Genomic DNA, 23,968 nt, shown 5'->3' with positions numbered 1-23,968 from the left:
TCCTCTGGCACCCCACATCCTACCCAGCAGCAAATCCTTTCCTCTCTGCCTTCAAAACCGTTCTAGAAACTACCACCCTGGTTTAAGCCCTGTCATCACTGTATTATTAAACTAGCTTTTCAACAGATCTCCTGCCTTTTTAGCCCTTGCGTTGGTCTCCTCATAGCAAAGTGATCCTTTGAAACCATAAGTCAGATCATGTCATCTCCCTACCCAAAACCTTCCCTGGGGCCCCATGGCATTCAGAGTAAAAACTGAAGTCCTCACGTTGGCTCTGAGACCCTACGTGACTTGTATCCCTTCCCCACTGCCCTGACCTACATCCACCCCTCTGGCCTCAGCCCGTTGGCTACAAGCACACCTGCCTCCTCATGACTCGTCAAGTACACACAGTCTCAACCCTTGCTCTTCTGTGCCCAGGGTAGGCTTGTGACTCGTTCCTTCATTCCCTTCAGGCCTCTGCTCAATGCCACCTTCTTAAGGAGGGCTCAAAAAACCTCTGTGTGAAATAACATCCCCACCCTAACCTCCAGTAAGCCCTACCCACCTTAGCTTCATTTCTTTTCCCCGTAACACTTGTATCTGCCTAACATGTCATGTATTTGTCTATTGATTTCTCACCCAGCCTCACCATTGTAACAGTGCCTGGCTTGTACTAAGGGCTCGAAAAACATTTGTCAAATGAATGGCTGGGCTTCAGAGTCCGAGAGACCTTGGTTAGTATCTCAGCTCTTCCACGTGCCAGCCCTGGGTCCTGTAGCCAATTACATAACCTTGCTGGGCCACAGTTTTATCATGTGTGAAATGGGGAAATCATCGTACTTACTGCATAGGATTGTAATAAAGACTGAGTGAGTTAATACATAGTTGTTAGAATAGCACCTGGCACGTAAAGCACTCACTAAAGGTAGCTGTCATTGTGCATTATTGTTGTTACTACAATCATCATTATTATTTATTCATAGGATGAGACACACAATCCCAGCCCAGGGCCCCACCCCAGCCCCCCAGACTCTTCTTTCCAGCCAGAGGTGGAGCGGGTGATTCAGGTGGTGGCAGACTGCCCTGTGACTCAGCCCTGAGCCTCAGCCACACCGGGGTCCCCTGGCATGGGCTGCCTTGGCCAGAGGGCTCTCAGGTTGAATCATCAGGACCATGGTTCCAGCTGGGGGATACCTTGGCTGTGGAGTTTGGCTGGTAGAGCTTGCCCTCCCTGGGTCCTTCCAGGAAGAGACTGGCCATCTGCCCCACTGTGCTCTCAGGAACTGTACTTTGCCAGCCCAAATGCATCTGTCAGTAGAACTTGAAAAAGAGCCAGACAAGGATAAGTGGGGAAAGGAAAAGGTAGGAAAAGAGAAAAGTCGCTTCAGTCCTTTGCCATTAAGCAGGGCAGGGCAGTGTCATGAACAGATCATGGGGTTCTGAACTCAGCAGGCCTGGATGTGAGTGTCCACCCTTCCACTTACAAGCTGGGGAGTCCTGGACAAGTCGTTCACTTCTCTGAGCCTCATCTGTAAGAGGGGGAGGACAACATCTCCCTCTCAAGGTTACTGGGTGGCGGGGGGGTGGGGTGGTATACAGTGGACACATGCAGTCTTCAAGTTCCAAATCCTTCACGAACTTTTCAGGAACTTTTGTAAAAGGAGAGGAGGAGTTCCTTGTGTCTCCATCATCTTCCTCCTAACTCCCTGATCCCCCATGTCCCCCCAGGAAGGGGAGGGGACGATCTAATGTGTCCTTCCTCCTTCCCTTCCTCCTTCCCTTTATTGAACACCTGCTGCATGCCAGGTGCTGTGCCAGGTATAGAAGTCATGAGCTAGAACAAGAGGCAGACAGTATATAAATGAGCAGATGATAGCTGATTATAAACTGTACTCAGTACAAGGCAGGAGAACAGGCTGTTAAAAAGGAAACCAACATGGTGGAGCTCTCAGAGAAGATGGAGGTGGCGCCATTTAAACAGGGGCTTGAGGAATGGCAGCAAGCCAGCCTTGCGAGAGGAACACAAGGAAAGAACCTTCCGGGGAGGGAGAACAGCATATGCAAAAGCCGAAAGGCAGGTCGTGTTTAGGAGGTGCCAGGAGACCCTGTGTTGGAGCGTCACGGGCCAGTGAGAGTAACAGATGAGGCTAGAAAAGGGGCCAGGAGAACATGGGTGCCCCCTCTGACTTTCCCTTCTCTCAGGGACTGCACCTCATTAGTGCCTATTTCCACTGCCTCAAAACAGTCGCCTCGTACATTTTTTCTAGCTTTATATGTCTTTACAGAGACAGGGCTTGTGTGGCTACATCATGGCCAGACGCCCTTAGGGTTGTTTTTCCAGAGCAAATGACATAATATATGTAAGCTGTGTAGTACCGTTCCTGGCACATAGTTAGTGCTCATTAAAAAATAGGTAAGGTTTCTCGAAAGACTGAGCGATACAATATGGAGATAAATAAAGCCCGATAACAATATCACTCTGAACTGTTATTTTGCCATTTAAAAAAGGAGACAAGAGGCACCTGGGTGGCTCAGTCAGTTGAACATCTGAATCTTGATTTGGGCTCATGTCCTGACCCCAGGGTTGTGGAATCAAGTCCTGTGTGGGGCTCTGTACTGAGCATGGAGACTGCTTGGGATTTTCTCTCTCTCCCTCTGCCCTCTCCGCATCTTGCTCTCTCTCTCTCTCTCTCTCTCTTTCTCTCTCCCCCTCTCTATACATACATGCATACATACATAAAATAAAGAAGACAAAACTTCTAATTTAAACCCAAAAGAAGATAAAACTTTGAACTTAAACTCATCCTTCTCCCCATGATCATTACAAAGAAAGTCGGGTGGGTATCCAGCCCCTCATCTGGGAAACCTTTCCTGCCCCACTCACCCCAGAAGGTACCCGGGTCCCTCAGCTACACGCCCAGGGCAGCCCTCTGTTGAACTGTCCGTGTATCTGTCTCTTCCATGGACAATGAGTTCCTCAATGACAGGGACTAGGCCTTAATTATCTGTTTAATATGGCCTTTGGATGACATTTTATTTTATATCAGGTATGTTTAAGGACTATTCTAAATAACAAGCTTACTCTAAACCACCTTTGCACTAAGAACATGGGCCTTTTGAGCCAACATACAATCTTAAAAAGTGTAGTACCCTTTTAATTTTCATAAAGCGTGGACTGGGTTGAAGTATAGATTGGTTCATTGGATATTTCCACCCCCATTGGTTTCTCAGACCTCCATTTTCCATGAGAAATAGGCAGGCTTTCACCAGGGATATTGCACCAGAGATTTGTGTTATTTACTGCTGGGGAGAATGCCAAAAGTAGTAACATAGGTCCAGAGATCCCAAACCCTCCATTCAGACGCCCTGGGGCAGCACGGTATATTTTGAATTTTCAAGGGAACAGCAATTCTCGACATTTGTCAGACATCATGCAAATTACTAGCCGAGGTAGTTCGCAATTTCAACATCAGATTACAACATGTTCTGTTCAGTGACATCACGTCTTTGCAAAGCTGGGTTTTTGGTGGTGGTTGTGCTAAAAAACCAAGTACCATGTGAACATCAGTGTGGAACAGGAAATGACGGTAATGGTGTCCGATCCAATTCCAAGGTTTGAGGATTTGTGCAGTGCCCAACAAGCACACATGTCGCATTAATAAGTAATTGTAGTTATTTTAAAGGAAGTGAAAACATTATGTGTGTTTTTTTCGAACCATTACCAAGTTGTTAGGAAATAAGTACTTAGTAAGCTATTTATCTCTAAGTACTTAATAATTAAAAGTGCTTGGTATTTCTTTTGGCCTAGGAAGGTCGTGAAATAGTTCCTAAGATGGAAGCCATGAACCCAGAAAGTCTGGGAACTTCTCCATTAGGTTATAGCAACTCTTACCTACCTCTTTTGAGCTTTCAGTGCCTACCTCGGGAATTAATTCCGAGCTAACCTGTAAGCGTGACCTGACATTAGCGATACACTCACAGAACCTATACTTAATCCTGCCTCAAGAGTCCAGGAGCTGCAAGACTGGTAAAAATTTACTGGGAGGGAAAACGGAGATTCAGCCCATCCCTCTTCACCCCATCTAACTAGTTTCTTAATGAGTGAACGCCAGTCTGGAATGAGCTGGATGTATGCCTTCCTGTTATAAACACAGAAAAACAAGCATCCATTTGTGTGCCAGGTTACGGTTTATTATCTTAAGCTAGGAGTGGCCTGAATGTCCAGCTGGCCCTGCTAGCTGATCATCGCCAAAAAGAGAGACCACAGAGCAAGTGTTCTGAAGCTACAGTTATTACTTCTGGTAGCTTTCCTTCCAACTTTTAGCTTATTCATAAATGACCTGGTTCTGTAAATTGCCTCATGTAGTTATTTATCTTTGTTTGAAGAAAACAAGCTGGTCTGGGCCATCATACCAGGAAGAAGCATGTTCCATACGGGGCCTCCTATGGGAACTTAATGGAGATGGATCTGGCCGGGGTGAGCCCCTGGTCACATTTGCCTGAAATGTTTTCTAGGCTATTGAAATAGGGCAGTAGACTTCAGTCGCTCATGTGTCTCAGGTCGATTCCAGACCATTTTCTGGGAAGGGTCATGACCCCATTGTTTGTGTTCATCTGTATAGGGAGATGGGATTGCCCCTGTTCAAAGCATGAAACCCTATTAGCTCCCAGCTTCCACAAGAAGATGTTAAGGCCCAATTATCTGTTGTTTGTGAGTCTCTTTTCAATAGGTACCATCAGCCTCAGGGCTATTGCACTTGCTTTTTCCTGCTGCCTAGACTCCCTTCACTCAGCTGTTACCATGACAGGCCCTTCCTTTGCTCTTTCAGCAAACATTTGTTGAGTTCCTACTGTGTGCCAAGCACTATACTGGTTGTCAAGGGTACGAGAGGGAATGATAATAATCATAAGAGCCTAACATGCATTGAATGCTTGTGAGGGACCAAGCATTCTTCCAAATCATTTACATGTGGTATCTTACTTAATGCACAACAACAATCCAATCACGTTCAATAGCAATCTGGCGAGTGATCCACATTTGAGGTGGAGTGACTACTTTACATCAACAAGTTATCCAACATTTTGCTGATAAGGAAAGTGAGACACAGACGGGCTAAGTTACTTCCCCAAAGTCACACAGATAATAGATGATGAAGCTGGGATTTGAGCTTGCATTTCATATATATATATATATATATATATATATATATATATATATATATATAGGGATGTTTGTTTTATTTTTTTTTTATTTATTTTTTATTTTTTGAGAGAGAGAGAAGCTTAAGCAGGCTTCACGCCCAGCGTAGAGCCCGACACAGGGCTCGATCCCACAACCATGAGATCATGACCTGAGCTGAAATCAAGAGTTGGTTGTTCAACCGACTCAGCCACCCAGGCATCCCAGAGTTTGCATTCTTGAACACTGTTATATTGTCTCTCTAGCCAGACACAGAAGGTCCCTGGTCTTGTTGGTTTACATCTTTTGCAGAGGGGAGAACAATAAACACATTAGCAGATAAGTAATTTCAGATAGTCAAAGATGTTAAGAAAAGAAGTAATAGTAATAAACCCAGGTAATTTGGTAGAGACTTCCTAGAGTGGGCAAGGAAGGGGGCCGCTTTATGTCAGAGAGTTGGAAAAGCCTCCACTAAGGGGTCATCTGGACTGAGACCTGAAGAGGCAGGCCATTAGAAGGTATTCAGGAAAAGTGTTCCAAGAGGAGGGAACAGCAAGGACAGAGGCAGTGAGGCAGGGACAAGTTTGGCTGGGTGCAAAAGAGAAATAAGCAGGACCCAGATCACATAGTGTCATGCTTTGCGACCTGGGCTGCACACAACTGCCTGGGGAGCTTCCAGAAATACTGATGCCTTGGCCCACACCCAGAGATGCTAAAGCAATCGATCTGAGGTTTGGCTTGGGCAAGAGGAATTTTAAAAGAAGATGATTACAGTGGCCCAATGAGGTATGATGGTGGCTTGGACCAGGGTGGTGACATTGGAGGTGGCAGTATCTCCTCTTTAGCCAGTACTCCCTCCATGCAGGATTTTAAATGGCTCAGGGCTGGCCTCTCTCCCACACAGCTCACCTGTGCTTAACAGGAAGCACTCATTTTCTTAGCCTGGATACAGCATCGTCTGGGATGCTCAGCCACAGGTGGCCTGGGAGGGCATCAGCTCCAGCGCACCAGCCCTGTCTTGCTGCTAAGACACATATCAGGCTTGCTGAGCGTCCCACTGCTGCTCTAACCAGACGTATCAAGGGGAGTAGTAGGCTGACACAGCTTTCTCCAAGGAAATCATCACCTCACAATCTTGACTCTCTACCCACCCAACCTTGTTATATCAGTGTGGGTAAGTCTACCCTATTGTTGGCCACAGAGGTCTCTGTCCCAGCTTACTTTGGAAGGTGGCACCTTTGTCTCTCCTTGCTTCAGCTGTAACTGAAACAGTGCATTTGTCCAGAGAGACAGAAGCAATAAGAAGTGTATATAGGTAGACAAAGAGGTTTATTTTAAGGAATTTGTTCACACGATTGTGGGGGATCAGGTAAGTCCAAACTCTGCAGAGTAAACTGGTAGGCTGAAGATGCTGAATTTTGATCTATTCAGGCCTTCAGCTGATCAGATGAAGCCCACTTAGATTATGGAGGGCAATCTGCTTACCTCAAAAGCCCAGCGATTTAAATGTAAATCTCCACATAGTATTCCATTGTGTATATAAACCATATGTTTTCACTCTTATGTGGATCCTGAGAAACTTAACAGAAGACCATGAGGGAAGGAAAAGAAAAAAAAAACAAAGGTTAGAGAGGGAGGGAGCCAAAACATAAGAGACTCTTAAAAACTGAGAACAAACTGAGGGTTGATGGGGGGTGGGAGGGAGGGGTGGGTAGGTGATGGGTATTGAGGAGGGTACCTGTTGGGATGAGCACTGGGTGTTGTATGGAAACCGATTTGACAATAAATTTCGTATAAATAAATAAATAAATAAATAATAAATAAATAAATGTAAATCTCAACCAAAAGCCCCTCGCAGAAACATCCAGAATAATATTTGACCAAATATCTGAGCACCATGGCCCAGCCAACTTGACACATAAAATTAACCATCGCAGACAAGAAGAGACTCATCTTACAGCCTCGTACACTATTCTATTCGTAGAATATTTCCAGAAGACTACAAAGAGATCTTTTCACCAGGGGGCTTGGGGTTTAGAGTAAAAGACATACTTATTTTTTCCCAGATTTCATTTTTACATCTTTGACTTTTATTTATTTATTTATTTATTTATTTATTTATTTATTTATTTTGCTGTGTGTGTATATATGTACTAGTTTTTCAAATAAAAATAAACTATAAAAAAGGGATCAAACTGATCATTGGATTGCACTTATTGGCCATCTGCAAAACTGCTTTCTTCAAACCACACTTTAAGATGACATAAGCACATGAGCCTACACTAAGGGGGATCATAAGAAACAGCAAATATCAAGAGAGCGCTGTTGACGTTTGTTACACATCACAGCGCCCCCTATAGGAGGACCCCAGGAGATTTCACCTGGACTTTAATTCCAAGAATGGCTGTAATTCTCTCAGGCACCTGGTTTCCTCTTAGGGAGACTGAATTGAGTGACTGACCAAAGTTTCCTACAATGAACACAACCAAAGGAGGTCACACACCCCTAGCCAGGTATTACCATATGGCTTGTAACCTCATTTGAAGCACAATTTTATGTTCTCACTTTTTGTCTTTCTCTTTTAGTCCTGCTTTTTTTTTTTAAACACTTCATTGCAGAAATTTTCAAATACACATAACAGAAGAAAAAACGGTAGACTGTATCCCCCCTGACCAATCACCCAACTTCAACCATTATTCACTAATGGTCAGTTAGGTTTTACATACCTCTCCACACTTCCTCGCAAATGCCACTCGATACTTCTTCCTTATTTTAAAATGAGATATAATTCTCATTCTATAAAATTCATCCTTCTAAAGTGTACGATTCAGTGGTGTTGAAGTATATTCACAAGGTGGAACCATCACCATCATAGTTCTAAGAAGTGTTTATCAGCCCATATCCAGCAGAAGTCATTCCTCATTCTCCCTTCTCCTCAGCTCCTGGCAACCACATATCTACTTTCTGTCTCTATGGATCACCCAATTATTATTTTTTTTCATCCGAATTCAAGTTTTATTTTATTTTATTTTTTTTCCCAGTCAGCTTTATTTTTTTTTTCAATATATGAAATTTATTGTCAAATTGGTTTCCATACAACACCCAGTGCTCATCCCAAAAGGTGCCCTCCTCAATACCCATCACCCACCCTCCCCTCCCTCCCACCCCCCATCAACCCTCAGTTTGTTCTCAGTTTTTAAGAGTCTCTTATGCTTTTCACCAGATTATTTTAAAGCAAATCTCAGATATCACATAACTTCACCTATAAATATTTTAGTATGTGTTTCCAACACATAAGGACTCCTTTTTTTTTCCCCTTTAACAAAGACAAATACCACTAGGATACAAAAAAATTAGTAATAATTCTTTAATATCATCTAATACATAGTCAGTGTTCAACAGTTCCCTGTTAACTGATTTATTCTCATTGTATCAAAACAAGGCCTTCATACGTGATGTGGTTGGTATGACAGAAGTCTCTTTTGATCTGTAACAGTTCCTTTTCCTGTGGTTGGTTTGTCACTTATTTATAAGGAGGAGGGGGGAGCTCTTTTCTCTGTAGAATTTTCTACAGTCTAAATTTGGCCAATTATAGATCCATGGTATTCTCTTATTGTCTGTATGTCCTATAAACTGGTGGTTGAATATAGAGACTTGATCTGATTCAGGGTCTGGGTTTTGACAAGAATATAGCTGGTAGTGGGTGTATCTCTTCCCTATCTGTAGACACAGTCATGTCTGTCTTTTGAGATTTAAGACTGATCTGTGAGTTCAGGTATTGTCTGCCTGATCCACACATTAGGAAGTTCCCCATCAGCCTTTCCCAAAGATCTTGCCTTGATCAATGTTGCCTAGATCCATTATTGCATTAGGGAGATCATTGCAGAAGGATGATGTCCTAGTTCTGCATTAATTAGCTAGAATTGATCTGAAAAAGACTTTTCTTCATCAATTTGGGTGATTATACATGAGATAGATCTTGTAGCTGGATGAATAATTATGTAAATAACGATATAAAAAAGTATTTATTGATGGTTCAATGTCAACAAAGAATCACAATGATTATTTAATTAAAGAGAATGATCTTTTATTGAGTACCTACTAGGTGCCAGACACTATGCTTCGTAGGTCCTTTGACATTCATACTTTCATTGAAAAATCATAATCCGAGGCACCTGGGCAACTCAGTCAGTTAAGCATCCAACCTCAGCTCAGTTCATGATCTCACGGTTCATCAGTTCGAGCCCCGCGTCGGGTTCTGTGCTGACAGCTCAGAACCTGGAGCCTGCTTTGGATTCTGTGTCTCCCCCTCTCTCTGTCCCTCCCTGCTTGCATTCTGTGTCTCTCTGTCAAAAAATAAATAAGCATTTAAATAATTATTTTTAAAAAATAATAATAAATCATAATAATCCTGCAAGGTAGTTGTTATCACATTTAACAGATAAGGAAACAAAAGCTCAGAGAAGTGACTTAAATAAGATCAAACAGCTGGATCTAGGTGTGGGAAGGGTGCACCAAAAGCATGAATGGAGCTGAGAAGGATAGTTAGCAGGTTCAATGACAGAGTAAATATTAGAAGATGACGGGATCGATGAACACATGAGAGCCTTACATTTACAGCGGGAAATATAAAGTCCTGCTCTGGGACTAAATCCACTCGAGTACACGCTCAGAGATGTGAATGATCAAGATCTTGTGTTTTAAAATGACCTCAAGACATTAGCTTAGAACAAGCCCCATATGGATCTTAGAAAAACTAATGTTGTATGAAGGTACATTAATAGGAGCAAGTAATGAATAGGCTCAAAGCTCCATTTGGATAAAAATCATAAATCTCTTGGGGCGCCTGGGTGGCGCAGTCGGTTAAGCGTCCGACTTCAGCCAGGTCACGATCTCGCGGTCTGTGAGTTCGAGCCCCGCGTCAGGCTCTGGGCTGACGGCTCGGAGCCTGGAGCCTGTTTCCGATTCTGTGTCTCCCTCTCTCTCTGCCCCTCCCCCGTTCATGCTCTGTCTCTCTCTGTCCCAAAAAATAAATAAAAAAAAAAAATCATAAATCTCTTTTTCCCTATTGTACCCTAGCCTCCAGCATAGTATCTGGAAAAACAGTCAGTAATGATCTGGATATAATGGGCACTCCACACATATCTGTAAACACTTAGATGTAAACACTTAGATTCAGTCATTAACCGAATCTATCGGGGGCTTGTTTTTCCCTAAGTGCTGTTATAGGTGCTTGAAATCCAGCAGTGCTCTTGCAAGGCTTACATCCTAGTAGAACAGTAGGGAAGAGAGACAACAAACAAATAAATAGATAATGGTGTGAAGTGTGGTGGAAGCACCATGGACAAAAATTAAGCGGGCTATGATGCATGACAAGTACTGGGTGGGAGGAGTCACCCCACATCTGGTGGTCAGGGAAGATAGCTCTGTACAGGTAATGTGCAGCAGAGACCTGAATGTGAGGGTGTGAGCCATGCAAGCAAGGCACGGCAGGTGCAAAGGCACTGAGGCAGGAGTATGCCAGATCTATTCCATACAGAGGGAGGTACAGTCTTAACCAGTCTCGGCTGGTGATTCCGGGCACCACGTAGTTTAAGACATTGTCAAATGAGAGCATTTCAAGGTAGTAAAAGGCTCTGGAACCTGCTCACATGAAGGTGAGTTAAAGAAGAGTGACTTCGGCATACCTGACTGGCTCTCCTCAAGTGCATGAAGAGCAGACACAAGGCTGAGGGCTGAGAATTACCCTGTGTAATCAATAACTGGGACCATTCATTCACTCTGGCTGTAATATACCGTAGAACAAGTTCCCCCTTGCTGAGTAATGAGCTCCCTGTTATTGGAGGTGTTCAAGCAAATGCAGACAATCTACCAAAGATGGAGAAAATGACTGGCCCATCTTAGGCTGGAATAGGAGACCTCTGAGGTTAAGCCCATCAAGGAGATTCAGAACTGTACCCTGACCCCCTCTCTCCAGTTTCCCTCCCTTTCCACCCTCTCTGTTTCCATGCTCCCACTTTGCTCACCCTCAGGATGAAACAAATGCATACACACAAACACACAACAGCAGGTAGAGCAGTGTAGGGGAGAGAGAGCAAAGACCAGGAAGGCAGAGAAAAAGGGAAAGAAGAGAAAGGACAGGGAAGGGAGAGGAGGGGAGTGGGAGGTGGGGACGTGGGTGTGAGGCTTCAGAGTCAGGGAGTCCATGGTGACCCCACTGCAGGTTCCCAGAGCAGCAAATGGGTAATCTTGAATCACAGCTCATTTAGGACTTCCTGTTTTCAGCTTGTCTCTGTGAATATTTGGAGGGGTTTCCAGCTAGTAAATAAAGCGGAGTGCCAAGACTCCCTCCCCAGGCCAACAACCATTTCACCATCCCTGTGGCTGCCCGTCCTCAATTCCCTCTGACCCCGCCTAGCCTCTTGCCTGAGGACCATGCCAGAGTCCCCTCCAGCACCCACCCACCCGGCTCCAGGCCCCCTGCCCACTTCTCCTGAGGTTCTGACTCAGTCAGGTTCTCATGACAGAAGGACAAACCTCGGAGAGTGCAGGATCCAGGCCGAGCATTTACAGAAAAATTCACCTTGAAAAAGACACGTGTTCCTGAGACACATTTTCTTGGCCTTTTCCCAAGCTCCCACATCCTTCCTTCCATTCTCCTGCCCCCTCCCAAGTTACAAGTGGATCTTTATCCAGCCTTCTTAAATGTGATCCCGCAAACATGTTTGGCACATCTGTAACGTGCCAGGCACCTGTGTTATGACTGGGAGGGAGACACGTCGTCTGTCCTTCAGAAGCCGACAGTGTGATGGGAGGCAGACATGGGTGGAGCCAGGGGTAGAGCTGAGCTTTTTGGGGGCCCAGACATCACACAATTTGGAGGCCCTCTGTTAGGAAAAGACCATAAAATGGCAAGGCACATCAGGTCGGGGCTTGTCCTTGGGTGTTAGAAGAGCCCATATACAAGAAACCTGAGTTACATCCTCACTCCTGGAGAGGGGAGGATGGGCATCCCCCACCCCGAAACACTCAAAAAGGAGCACAGGAGGAGGTTGGGCTGACCATTAATTAGCTAATTAATTAATTAATTAAACCCTTATGTCTACACTGTCTCTCTTTGTGCTCTTTTGTCTATCCTGTGAATAAATGAATGCATGCTTGAAGCATTCAGCAAATATGTACTTATATTATGTACTGTAATAATTGGGACAAAGTTCAGCTGTGTAACAAAGACCTAAGGTGGCTTCAGTAATCCAGGACTTTCTCACACAGTGGTCTGGGCAAGAGCAGCCCAGGGTTCCTGTGGAGCTTCCCTGGTTTTAAGGACCCAGGCTCCTTCCATCTTGTTGATCATGCGCTCCTGAGCTGTTGCTTTTCAGCCACAAGGTCATAGATGGTCCACACTCCAGCCAGCAGGAAGAGGAAAAGCCCTGCCCTTCCCTTTAATGATAGGCCTGGAAGTTCGGACCCCACTTCTGCTCACAGAAGCAGAAAACATGATCACATGGGCACACACAGGCGCCAGGGAGATGGGGAAGTGTGATATTTATTCTGTGAGAGGTCATATGCCCCCAGGTTGGGTGCTTCATGACTGTAGAAAAGAAGGGACATTGTGGACAGCTAGAAGTCTACAAGACACTCTGCAGTGTATGCTGTGCTGTCTAGGAAACCGAGGAGCAGAAGAAGTTCTGGTTCTTTCCAGAGCCACCCATTGATAGAACTGAATTAAACAAGCTGTCTCCCACCCATTGTTTTATGTTGGTAACTTTAATTCTTTCTACCGGATCACAAATGTTGGCTGAAGAGGAAACACTCTGATCCTTAAAGGGGAAGTTGGAGGAAGAGGAGGCAATAAAGTGAAGTTGGTGGGAAAAAAGAGAACCAGAAGAGAGTAGTGGGGTAGAAACCGAGTTTCAAAAAGCTCAGCATTTTCGGATGTCATGGAATGCCCAACGGAATGCCAGTCAAAAGAACGCTATTGTATTTGCCAGTGAGGAGGTGACAGGTGACCTTTGCCAAATCAGTTTCAGTGGAATGGTAGGGAATGAAATCTGAAGACGGTGGGTTTAGGGGTGAGTGGGAAATGTGGAGGGACACACCGAGGACAGTGAGGCCCCAGGGTATTGAAAAGCAGGAACAATTCGAAGAGAATCTATGATTCCCATGATCATGTCGACCCTAAGGATAAAGCATCATCAGAGAGCCAAAGATAAAGAAGATAAGGCAGGAATGTAGTGTGACTGCCTCAGCAAACACCAACATAGCAGCGACTTAAACAAGATTAAAGTCTACTTTTTCATGTAAGAGTCTGAGCATGCTCAGTCAAGGGCAGATTTGGGGACTCCATGGTGTTGGGAATCCAGGTTCCATCCACCTTATTACTCAGCCATCTTCAACATGCAGCTTCCATCCTGGGGTCTGAGATGCCAGGTAGAAGAAGGAAAAGAGAAAGGGGAGATTCCCTTTGTCATAAAGGCAGCACTCAGAGGTTGCTCACAGCAACTACCACTCACGTGTTCATTGACCAGACTCTGAGACTTGGCCATATCTACCTGTGAGGGAGACTGGAACAAAGCTGTCTTTAGCTGAGAGACTAGATACCCAGATGAGCTTAAGGGTCCTCCTGCTGCAGGAGGAGGGGCCAGTGAGCAGTCAGTCTAGGAAGACCTAGAACAAAGGACAGGTTCAGCTAGGGTTGGGAGGCGGCACACAGCCACCTGGAGGAAGAAGCAGAAAGCTGGTGAGCTTGGAAAGGAATAGAAAATAGGGAACTCTTGCTTGGCCACTTTTGTCTTCTCTGCAAAGTGGGACTCAGAGTCATGGCTGCGAGGCTGGGACTCTCCGAGAGCCAAAAAAAGGGAAGGTGCACCAAGCCTCACTCCCCGTCATTATTTCCCATCTGTGGGGGTGCAACAGCAGGTATGCACCTGTAGATACCCTGAAGATGGTTTGAAGAACAGTTGTGCTCTTGGAGTCCCGAGCTTCCTTCCCAGCTCTGTGCTTAGCTGCCATATAGCCTTAGACAAGGCAAGAGATATGTTTCTGTATCTGTTAAATGACCATACTAACGCCCATGCTGCCCACCTCGCAACCCTATTCTGTGTCCCAGGAGAGAACTGTGAAGCTTTTTTGTAAGTTGTGGGCTGTAGGTGGACATTGTCCTGGAGGGATGGAGTTGTCAGGGCACTGGTTGAGCCTTGAGGAGAGACCGTAGGGACAGAACAGCCCCCCACAACCTTCCCGGCACTTGGCCAACCCCCACCAGGGAATTTGGGCTCCCCCTGCCTCTGGCCCAACATCAGAACCCTCTGCTGTCCAGGCGGAAGTGACACGGGAGGGGGCGGCCCTCCCAGCTGTTCATAGTCAGTTGCAGTCAGCCTCTGTTCTGTCTTGAGAGCACAAAGAGCCTTGGCTTGGTCCCCTGCATTTGGCCTTGGAAGTTCTCCTGGGATCTCTCCTTGACCCCAGGGCCCAAATTTGTGTTCCTGGCCTCAGCTAAGTAAACAGTGCGAGTTTCTCTCCCAGGCCTTAGGCCAAGCACAACTAACCTTGTCCAGTGTATACACACGCATGCACACATGCACACACACTGCTTGCACACACGAGCACCACATACAACACACATCTTACACATGCAAACACACCAAATACACCACAAACACTGCACCTGTGTGCCACACACATGTCCCCCACACGCTACATGCATGTCTCCCACAAACTACACATACATACAACCCACATGCACACACCCAGCACATACACACCATGTGCACATATACATACAGTCCCTTTTTCCTAACTGGTCTCTATCCCATATCACATTCAACCCTCCATTCAACCCACTATATAACTACTTGAGGGATTTTTCTAAAATACAGTGAGGCTACTTTCTTGTTTCAACTCCTCCAATTCTTCCAGTGGTTTTCCAGACCCTTCAGCCTCTTACCAAAGTGGCTGAAGTCCCCCAAGGCCTGCTTCCTGACAACCCACTTCAGCCATCCCTCACCATCCTGCCCTGTCGGCCAGTCTGAACCACTTGCCCATTCCTGCTCCCCAGTGGCTCCTCTGCCTCTGCTTTGCCCGCCCTCTCTATCCTCCAGAGAAATGCCCCTCCTGAAACATGTATTTATTCTTTCAAACTCTGTTCAGAGCTCACCTGTTCTATAAAGATTCTCCTGACCAGCCAGATGGAATGTTCCCTTCCTCCTCTACATTCTAGTGGAATGACTAGTTTCCCATGTCTGTCTCTTCTGCTAGGCAGGTGACTTTCTCAGTGTCACTATATACGGAACCCTGGGTCTTGGCGTTGGGTAGGTGCTCCATGAACGTTGGGCAGGTGGCACTCACCCCCTCATCTTCCCACACAGATCAAAGTAGAAAACCAGCATGACTACCAGGACATCACCAGCATGGTGGCAATGGCCAAAACCTATGCCACCACTGAGGCCTTCATTGACTCGAAGTACGACATCCGCATCCAGAAAATTGGATCCAACTACAAGGCTTACATGTGAGTCCCTGGGTGGGGGCTAGGGGGCTGGGAGGAAGGGTGGGAGGAGAGTGTAGGAGGAACAGTGATTAGAGATACATGTTCAGGCCAGTCTCCTCCACCCCAGGGCAGAGACCCTTCAGCACATCGTTATTCTCCCTTCATGTCTCCTTACTGCCTTCCTCTCTGGTCAGTACAGCTAAGCATCCCAGGGTAGACATCTGTCTACCCAAAAAGAGCTGTTTCTCCCAGTGCAAGTCAGACATTTGGCATGTTTGAGGGAACTTTGAGTATGTATGGGATGTAAGCCATAGGAGACCAAGCTGAAAGAGAAACCTGGGGACAAATCAAGGAGGGTCTTGAATGCCGTGCTGAGGGCTTGGGGCTTTTGTTCTATTCTCTTCTGAGCAGAGAAGTGGCATCATCTGACCTGTATTTATAAAAAGATGGTTCTGGAGCCTTGGGCCACAAAGGGGTTCTCTGGAACTAATAAGACTAATTAGGAGATTACACCAGATCTCTCCAGCTGCAGGCAACAATAACCACATCTGACTAACCTGAGGGAGTTTTTCAAAGGAATTTTATTAGAAAACCATGAATGATCAGAAACTCTAAAAACAAAACCACGAAACTATCAATTTCAGAAAGGTAAGGATCCAGGGCAGCTCCAGGAATCTGGGTGGCCAGAAGCAACAGACAATCTTCATGGCACCCCCCCCTGGGACATGAATCTACCCGAATCATTTTCAGTGCTTAACTCAAGGTTGTGATTCCATGGAAACAGTGCTGATTAATCCAACTTAGGTCACATGCTTACTGATTAGAGAAAGGCAGAAAACCAGTATGGAGAGTCCCACCAAGATGAATGCCATTTGGGTGGGGTCATTCCCCCAGGGGAAACTGAGGTGCCAAGACAAAGGAAGGAGGAATGGATGCCAGAAAATCCAGCACACGTTCACCCCAGGGGTAGTTCTGGCAAAGGATGACTCACACTGGAGCTGCTGCGGTCATGAGTCCTTGAATAGGTGGGAGGTCTTACCTGCTCCAAGGCCTCTCTGGGTCTCACTTTGGAATGTGGTTGTTGATTCTGCTTAAAATGACAAGACCCCAGAGAGCCAACCAGTGCCGGGTTGCCAAGCATTAATGGAGCGCTGACTGTGTGCATGGCTCCATATGTGAGGACGACAATGGCTAGCCATGGACAGTTGGAAATCTCTCTGTATGCTGCTATACAGTGGAGCTTGTGCTCTAGGCCAGGGTCAGCAAACCACAGCCCACAGGCGAAATCCAGCTGCCACCTGTTTCTGTAAATAAAGTTTTATTGACCACAGCCAGACACATCCATTTATGTATTACCAAGGGTTGCTCTGGCACTACCTGGGTTGCCTAGACTAGGGGTCAGCAAACTTTCTGTGTGAAGGGGCCGGATGTTAATTTTAGGTTTTGTGGGCTGCACGAGATGCTGGCAGTTGACCTGGTAAAGAAAGATTCCCAGAGAAGGGATGGAGCCCGTTCTCCAGGAATTCTTTTGCTCTTTCTTCCACCCATGAGCCAGGCCAGACCCGTCACTGCTCTCAGATCCCTCAGGGTGATAAGATCGGCTCTTCCCTGCCCCCTCTGAGTTGGGGAACGTTCCAGTGCAGCAGTCCAGGGCATTCCTGAGGCCTGCAACCAATCTGTCATGATATCACTTCCCTCCTCTCCTCATTGTTCGCATTTCCACTTGACATTGACGACACCTTGTCCCAGTTTCTCTTCTTGAAGATTAGCTCATTGCCGCATTCTTTATGCTGAGCCTTTCTGCCCTGGCAGCTCCAATTTGTCATTAGTTATGGCTTTTCCTGGACCCTGGGTTGGCCCCGGTCCGAGGGAGGGGGTTCATGTCAGACCTCAGCATACAGCATCCTCTCCGCCCCCAACCTCCTTTCTGGCCCACTTCCTGCCCTGCACACAGGCCTTTGCCTTGTTGCTACTGGGCTGTCATTGTTTCCAAGGCCTCTCAGCAGACAGAGCTAGGAAATATACATGTGTCCCTTAACCCCTGTATGCTCACATATCTGTAATTATTTCTATATATAACCAGCTCTATCTAAAGCTAGAGAGAGTTCATGTCGATGTGTCTGACTCTCATCTAGTACCACATGAATCATCTCAGCCTTCCCAGATTGCTTATCTAGAACTTCCCACCCAAACAGGGACCTGGCTCCTACCATCTGCCATCTATTTACTTATTTGTTTGATCCCAATACAATTGCAGAACCATTAACTTGGAGCCCCGTGGGAAAGAGCTTCATCCAGTGCAGTACAGTGTTCATGTATGGCTCCTTTTATATCTAGTCATACAACCTCCACTCACAACCAAGGTTACTTGGGGCCGCACCTTACCACCCACCCCCACTCTCTTCAGCAAGGGAGTCAACATCATACATTTGGAATATAGGTAGATTCTCCTGTCGAAGTCCTACATTCCAGCAGGTGCATCACATCTGGACCAACTGACTCTTTTCCCCTAGCCTGTGATGGGTTCCACCATGGAGAGTCATGGTGCAGAGCACGGAGTTTCTCATATATGGTTTGGTGGCTTCTGTCACTAAGTGGGAATGATAATAATAGTAAGTCTTCCTCATGAGGTTTTGTAAGCCTGAAATAAGTTAGTGCTTATAGAGACCTTAGACCCATGTCTCAGACATAGAAAGCACTCACTGAATAGCAACTCTCCCTATCATTATTTTCTTGGAAGGAGAGCAATCTGGCTTGTGTTTCTGCTCCTTCTGGCATTGCAGTGCCTTCTTCTTGTGTCTCTGCTTACTGAAAAACTATAGTAGCACCCACTGTACTAAGATATTTATGGGAATATTTCCTTTAGCCCACACAATATATCGGGATGGAGATCACTCTCATTTAAAGACTCAGAGATATGCATGGTTATGCAGCTAGAAAATGCTGGAACCAAGATTCAAACTTGCATCTGTCTGACCCACATCAGTTCTTACCTTCTCTTACCACCATACAGATCCCACTATACTAACCCTACCATCCTCCAAGGCACATTCCGTGGTTACCTTCTGGGGTCACATTGAGTGAGTCTGGTTTCTCCTTTGCTTACCCAGGGCTCCCCGCTCACTCCTCAGGTACGCTGCTAACCTTACCACCCCTCCACTCTGGTTTCAAACTAGTCCACCCTTCCAGGTAGAGACCAGCCTTAGGATGGGGTCATCTCTGCACACTGAGCCTAGTCCAGTATCCGGGACATAGGGTGGCCCAATGAGTGTTTGCCAAATTGAATTGAATCAAGATGGGCTGAACTGAACTGGCATAAAGGTTATCGATGTCACTGCACCCCTTAGCAATTCTAGCTTCTGTTGGCCATTATAAATTCTCAGCATCTGTTGTCTTCAGAGGCATTTTATTTTCTTTTAGAAGGGTATATTTGTGTAGCAATTCCTCCTCCCCGTTCACCCTTTCACTTTAACCACATGCCTTCCCTTGGCCACAAAACAGAAAACTTCACCTCTGCTACCTTGCTTGCACCCATTTAAGGCTTTACTGAGTCCAGATCAGCCCCTGGATATCATTTGTCTCGATTCTTCCCCAATATACACAGTTCCTCACCCAGCAGTTAGTTACTGGGTACCTACTACATGCCGGGTCCCGCTGGACACTGGGGGGAAAGGGGATGAGTCAAATATGTCCCTGCCTCAGGGAAGACTGGACATGAAAGCAGTCATTCCAAGTGAGATAAGCATTACTAAACTTTGGTATAGGCATGTCTACTCTTGTCAGGGAGGTGGATAGTTGGGAAGCCACATACCACGAAACGTGAAGGATGAGTAGGTTTTAGGGAGGCAAAAATGGAGACAAAGACTGGATCAGGCAAAGGGAAGAATATGAGTAAAAGCCTTGACAGGAGAAATCTGTGGCATTGGAGCACTGCAAGGGAGGTCAGCTGTTGCTAGAGCAGAAAAGGCAAACGAGGGGCGCTTGGGTGGCTCAGTTATTTGGGCATCCAACTCTTGATTTTGGCTCGGGTCATGATCTCATGGTTCCTGGGTTTGAGCCCCATGTCTCATCAGGCTCCACACTGCCAGCACAGAGCCTGCTTGGGATTCTCTCTCTCCCTCTCTGTCTCTTCCCTTCTCCAACTCACACACACATATGCACATTATCTCTCTCTTTCTTTGTCAAAATAAATAAATAAAGTTAAAAGGAGAAGAAGAAGAAGAAGAAGAAGAAGAAGAAGAAGAAGAAGAAGAAGAAGAAAAGGCAAACAAATAGAGAGGGTGTTGAGGCCAGGAGGCCTTCCTGTCCTTCACTATGAAAAAGTGATCACTTCTCTCCATGGATCATTTTTACTACATTTTGGAGCCCTCAAGAAATTCCAGGATCACTAATGGCTCTACTACCCTAGTTCTCCTTTACAAAACCAAGAGGCCAAGTTTTGGGAGATTTCATTTGATGGTGTAGGCATTTTTGAAACTTAACTCTTAGATATCAGAGGTGGCTTAAAAGAAGACAAATAAAGTCCAACAAGTAAAGAAAACAACAGCATAAAGGAAAATTTTAAAAAGGCAAATAAAGCTGGGGACAAGATGTGTACCTAATAATACATGCCATCATGTGAGCCACATATATGAATCGGTGCCTCCTAACAGCCAAAACAAAGATGGAAAGCAGAGCAGTGACAGGTGTCCTAATGCCCTCAGTGTTATTTTTCTGCTACAGGAGAACCTCCATCTCTGGAAACTGGAAGGCCAACACAGGTTCTGCCATGCTGGAGCAGGTGGCCATGACAGAGAGGTAAGAGAGGAAGGAGGTGTACTGGGGCGATGCACCAGCCACAGCAGGAGGTGGGTGAGGGATACAACAGGAAGTCTGTAAGGAATGCCACCTCATCCTCTGGCCAGTGCCTTGCCATGCACAGAGCACTTTCCTGGGCACAACAGCTCTTTATTGCACAACAAGCTGCAGGGTAGATGTTTTATAATCCCACTTTACAGATGGGAGAAGACAGTTCAGAGAGGGAAGGTGACTTGTCCAGGGTCACAGAACTCATCAATGACAGAGCTGAGATGTCTTAACCCCAAGTCCAAGGGTCTTTCCAGCCCTGCCCAGCTACTGCAGAGATAGCAGGGAGTCCTCACCAGTCCCCTCTGTGCTCTCACAGGTACATGAAAGCATCCTTATTAGGGCACCAGAGCTACTGGAATGTCCACTCTTCTTCTCTCTGACTTATCTCCATCTCAGTGTCAGGAGGGAGAGGGTATTTCCAGTGAATCATGAATGTGGTATGTGCACTCTGGCTGAAGGTCCCTCAGGTCTTTCTGCCTGTAAACACTGCTGGGAGCTCCCTTCAGCTGAGCAAGGGCCAGTCACCTACGACCAGGGCCAGCAGCACACACACACGTTCTTTCCTGCAAGCCAGCTGACCTGCGTGTAGGCGTGCAATGAGAGTGGATAGAGTGTGGGCTTTGGGGTCAGAAAGATCCATTGAATGAACACTTATTGAGTGCCTACTGCATGCCATGTTGTGCCAAGCACTGAGGAGGCCAAGATGAAAAGATCCAGCCCTTCCCTTTAGAGACTGTGTGACCTTGGCAAGTGTCAGAACACAAACATCATTTGTCAGAGACAAAGGGGGATTTGTTGACTTGTGGCAATGAAAATTCCAGAGGTGCAGCACTAGGTAAGACTTTAAAGCTCATTCTACACACCTCAGTTCAGCTTTGTTCTATGTTGGCTTCATTCTGGACAGTACACTCATTTGGTGGCCCATAGTGGCTCCAGGCTCCCATCCTGAATGTCAAGTCCCACAGGACAAAACTCCTCTTTCTCAGACATTTCAACCGAAAACTGAAATTGAGCCTTATTCACTGATTGGCCTGCCTTGAGTCACATGACCATCCCTGAACCAGTCCCTATGGCCCAGAAAACAACACCGCTGTGATTCAATAGGCCTCTGTCTCCTCTCTGCCCCCTGGAGATTAGGGTGGGATCAGGTGGCTATAGCAGGAATGACTGGGGGAGACAGGAAGGGGTAGGATGCCAAGGAACATCAGGAAGGATAGGAGGGAAAATGAATGTTATGCAGACTAAAACAACAGTCCCGGCTCCCCAATCAAGGTAGAGACAGAGTGTGGTATGTCGGGGTGGAAGCGAGCTTTAGGTGCTTGCAGAGGGAGCACAGAGAAGGGGCACCCAATGCAAGAAGGGGTGAGATCAGGGAAGGCTTCCTGAAAGAGGTGGAAACACAATCCCCTGTAAAGAATGAGTAGGAATTGGGAGGCTTTCCTTCACTTCTCTGTCAGTTATCCATTGAGCACCAGCTGGGAGCGTTATTGAGCTAGGCCCTGGGAAAATGGTGGCAGACAGATGGACACGGTCCCTGCCCTCGTGGAACTTATGGCTCTGGAGCTCTAAGAAGAAGCAGGATGTGAACAAAAGTGAGTGGTCCTGTCCCTGCCAACTTATGTTCCCTAGGGTAAGTTAACTAACCTCTGTGAACTTCTGCAACTGTTCAGTGGAGGTAATAAGCCAGAGTGCTGAATGGGAGGGGGTTGTTCTGTACCTAACACAGAAGTGGCCCATGGCAGCCCCAGGTGGCAGTTGCGGCCTTCAATCTTGGAACCCACCTGTGCCAACTAGTCTCAGGGAAGGGGAGAGTGTGCTCATTACCTTGCACAACTGAATCATCTGGTCTGAGGCAATCATTTCCTTCCCCCAATGAGCATTCATGGGACATCATGGTCCTTTTCTCCGTGGCCTTTCCAGATCGTGAGCCCAGCCTTTCGCCATGCCTCATGAGCTGCTCACAAATCACTCCAGAAGGCCACCATATCCCTAACTGCACAGTTCCAAGCCACTTGAGCTATTCCTTCAAGAGCCTACAATAGGCATGAGTCCACTTAGGCCTGAATTCACTTTACCTTCTGTAAAGCCATGGGCAGTACTCCCAGAACCTGGGACAGAACTCCCCAATCCCACCTCCACAGGGGAAAATCTCTGGGGGCCCATAAATTTCCCTTGGCCCTCTTTCCACCTGGCCTGTTTGCCAGGTAGCCTGACTCCTTGGCAAAACCAATAATATGGCTTGGTTGGTGCTAGTCCCACCTGGCTGGAGGGGACTATGGGCCCATGTTCTCCAGGCTCTCCCACACTGCTCCACCCTTGAAGTCCCTTCCTTGGACCTGGGAAGGCGGGGAGTGGGGAGAGCTGTGCCCCATGGGATGCGGCCAGTAGCTATTCCAGAAATTCATCATTTGAAAACAGCCTCTAGAAACCAGTTTTCTACAGACTGGTCTTGGTCCAGACTTCCATCTTCCTTTGAGAAGACACCTGATTTAGGAGTGTGTCTTAGGGCACAGGTCTTCCTAAACTGGAGTTAGCCATTGGTGCCAGATACAGGAACCCTGGTCAGAGAGCCCGGGGAGCCCTTAGAGCTCTGAGGACCAAAGGTTATCCTCAAATTGGGGCTGCACATGAGAATCACAGGAGAAATTTTAAAAACGTATAGAGATTATGCTAACGTAGGGCAGGGCCCCCAAATCTGAATGTTTACTCTGTGTTTGTGTGCTCAACTCTCCTGGCGACTCTGATGCACAACTAGAATCATACCTAGACCTTCCCATTTTTCAGATAGGGAAACTGAGGTTTCAAGAGGAAGAGGCTGACCCAAAACTATTGAGGAAATTAATAGCAAGACCCCAGGTCACTGGTATCCCATGCTGAGGGAGAACAGGCTGCAATGTGTCCCAAGGGAGAGGAAGGGTGGCTTGCTTGGACTGTGAAATCAGACAGACTCTAGGTTTGGAAGCCAGTACAGTGGCTGATTAACCTCTCTGAGCCTCAGTTTCCTTATCAGTAAGAATGGGCTAAAGCTTCCTGACAGAGTTGTGGTTGGGGTTAGAGAGAGAAAGAAGGGTCAACCCCCGCAGAAGGCCTGTAGGGGCTCAATAGCCATGAGTTTCCATCCTTCCTTTTCTTTCTGTGATCTCACATGCTCCTTGCTACAGCTGGATGCAAAAACTGAGAGCTAGGAGCCGGGAGATCTGTGTAATCCTGGCTCTATTACTGTCTTGCTGTGTGGCCTGGCCAAGCCACTCTCCCTCTCTGGGCCTCCATGGGCATTGGCGGTTAAGATGAGAGAGTTGGTTCTAAGAGCGCTTCAGCCATGATCTCTCCTCATCCAGGCCTTTTGGCTCAGAGACACAAATAGATCTCAGAGCAGGAGTGCCCCGTGTGACCCTGGAGGGTGAGGAGAGAAGCAAGAACATTGACACAAAGTCCCCTGTGACTCCCAAATCCAGCCACCACAAGGGAAG

At 46.5% G+C, this 23,968-nt stretch overlaps 1 protein-coding gene across 2 annotated transcripts in view; it reads left to right on the top strand.

Annotated features, from left to right (window-relative positions):
- Positions 1-23,968, top strand: part of SYN3 (synapsin III) — a 465,237-nt gene that overhangs the window by 425,593 nt on the left and 15,676 nt on the right. For both annotated transcript variants that reach the window (XM_078449497.2, XM_060656504.3), the window contains exons 8-9: positions 15,529-15,671; positions 20,373-20,447. In XM_078449497.2, coding sequence (XP_078305623.1) covers positions 15,529-15,671; positions 20,373-20,447 — 218 coding nt within the window. The remainder of the gene's footprint in view (positions 1-15,528; positions 15,672-20,372; positions 20,448-23,968) is intronic.

Source organism: Panthera onca, chromosome B4 (genome assembly GCF_046562875.1).
Source record: "Panthera onca isolate mPanOnc1 chromosome B4, mPanOnc1 haplotype 2, whole genome shotgun sequence".
Classification (NCBI taxonomy): domain Eukaryota; kingdom Metazoa; phylum Chordata; class Mammalia; order Carnivora; family Felidae; genus Panthera; species Panthera onca.
This window is presented reverse-complemented; position numbering and strand designations above follow the sequence as displayed.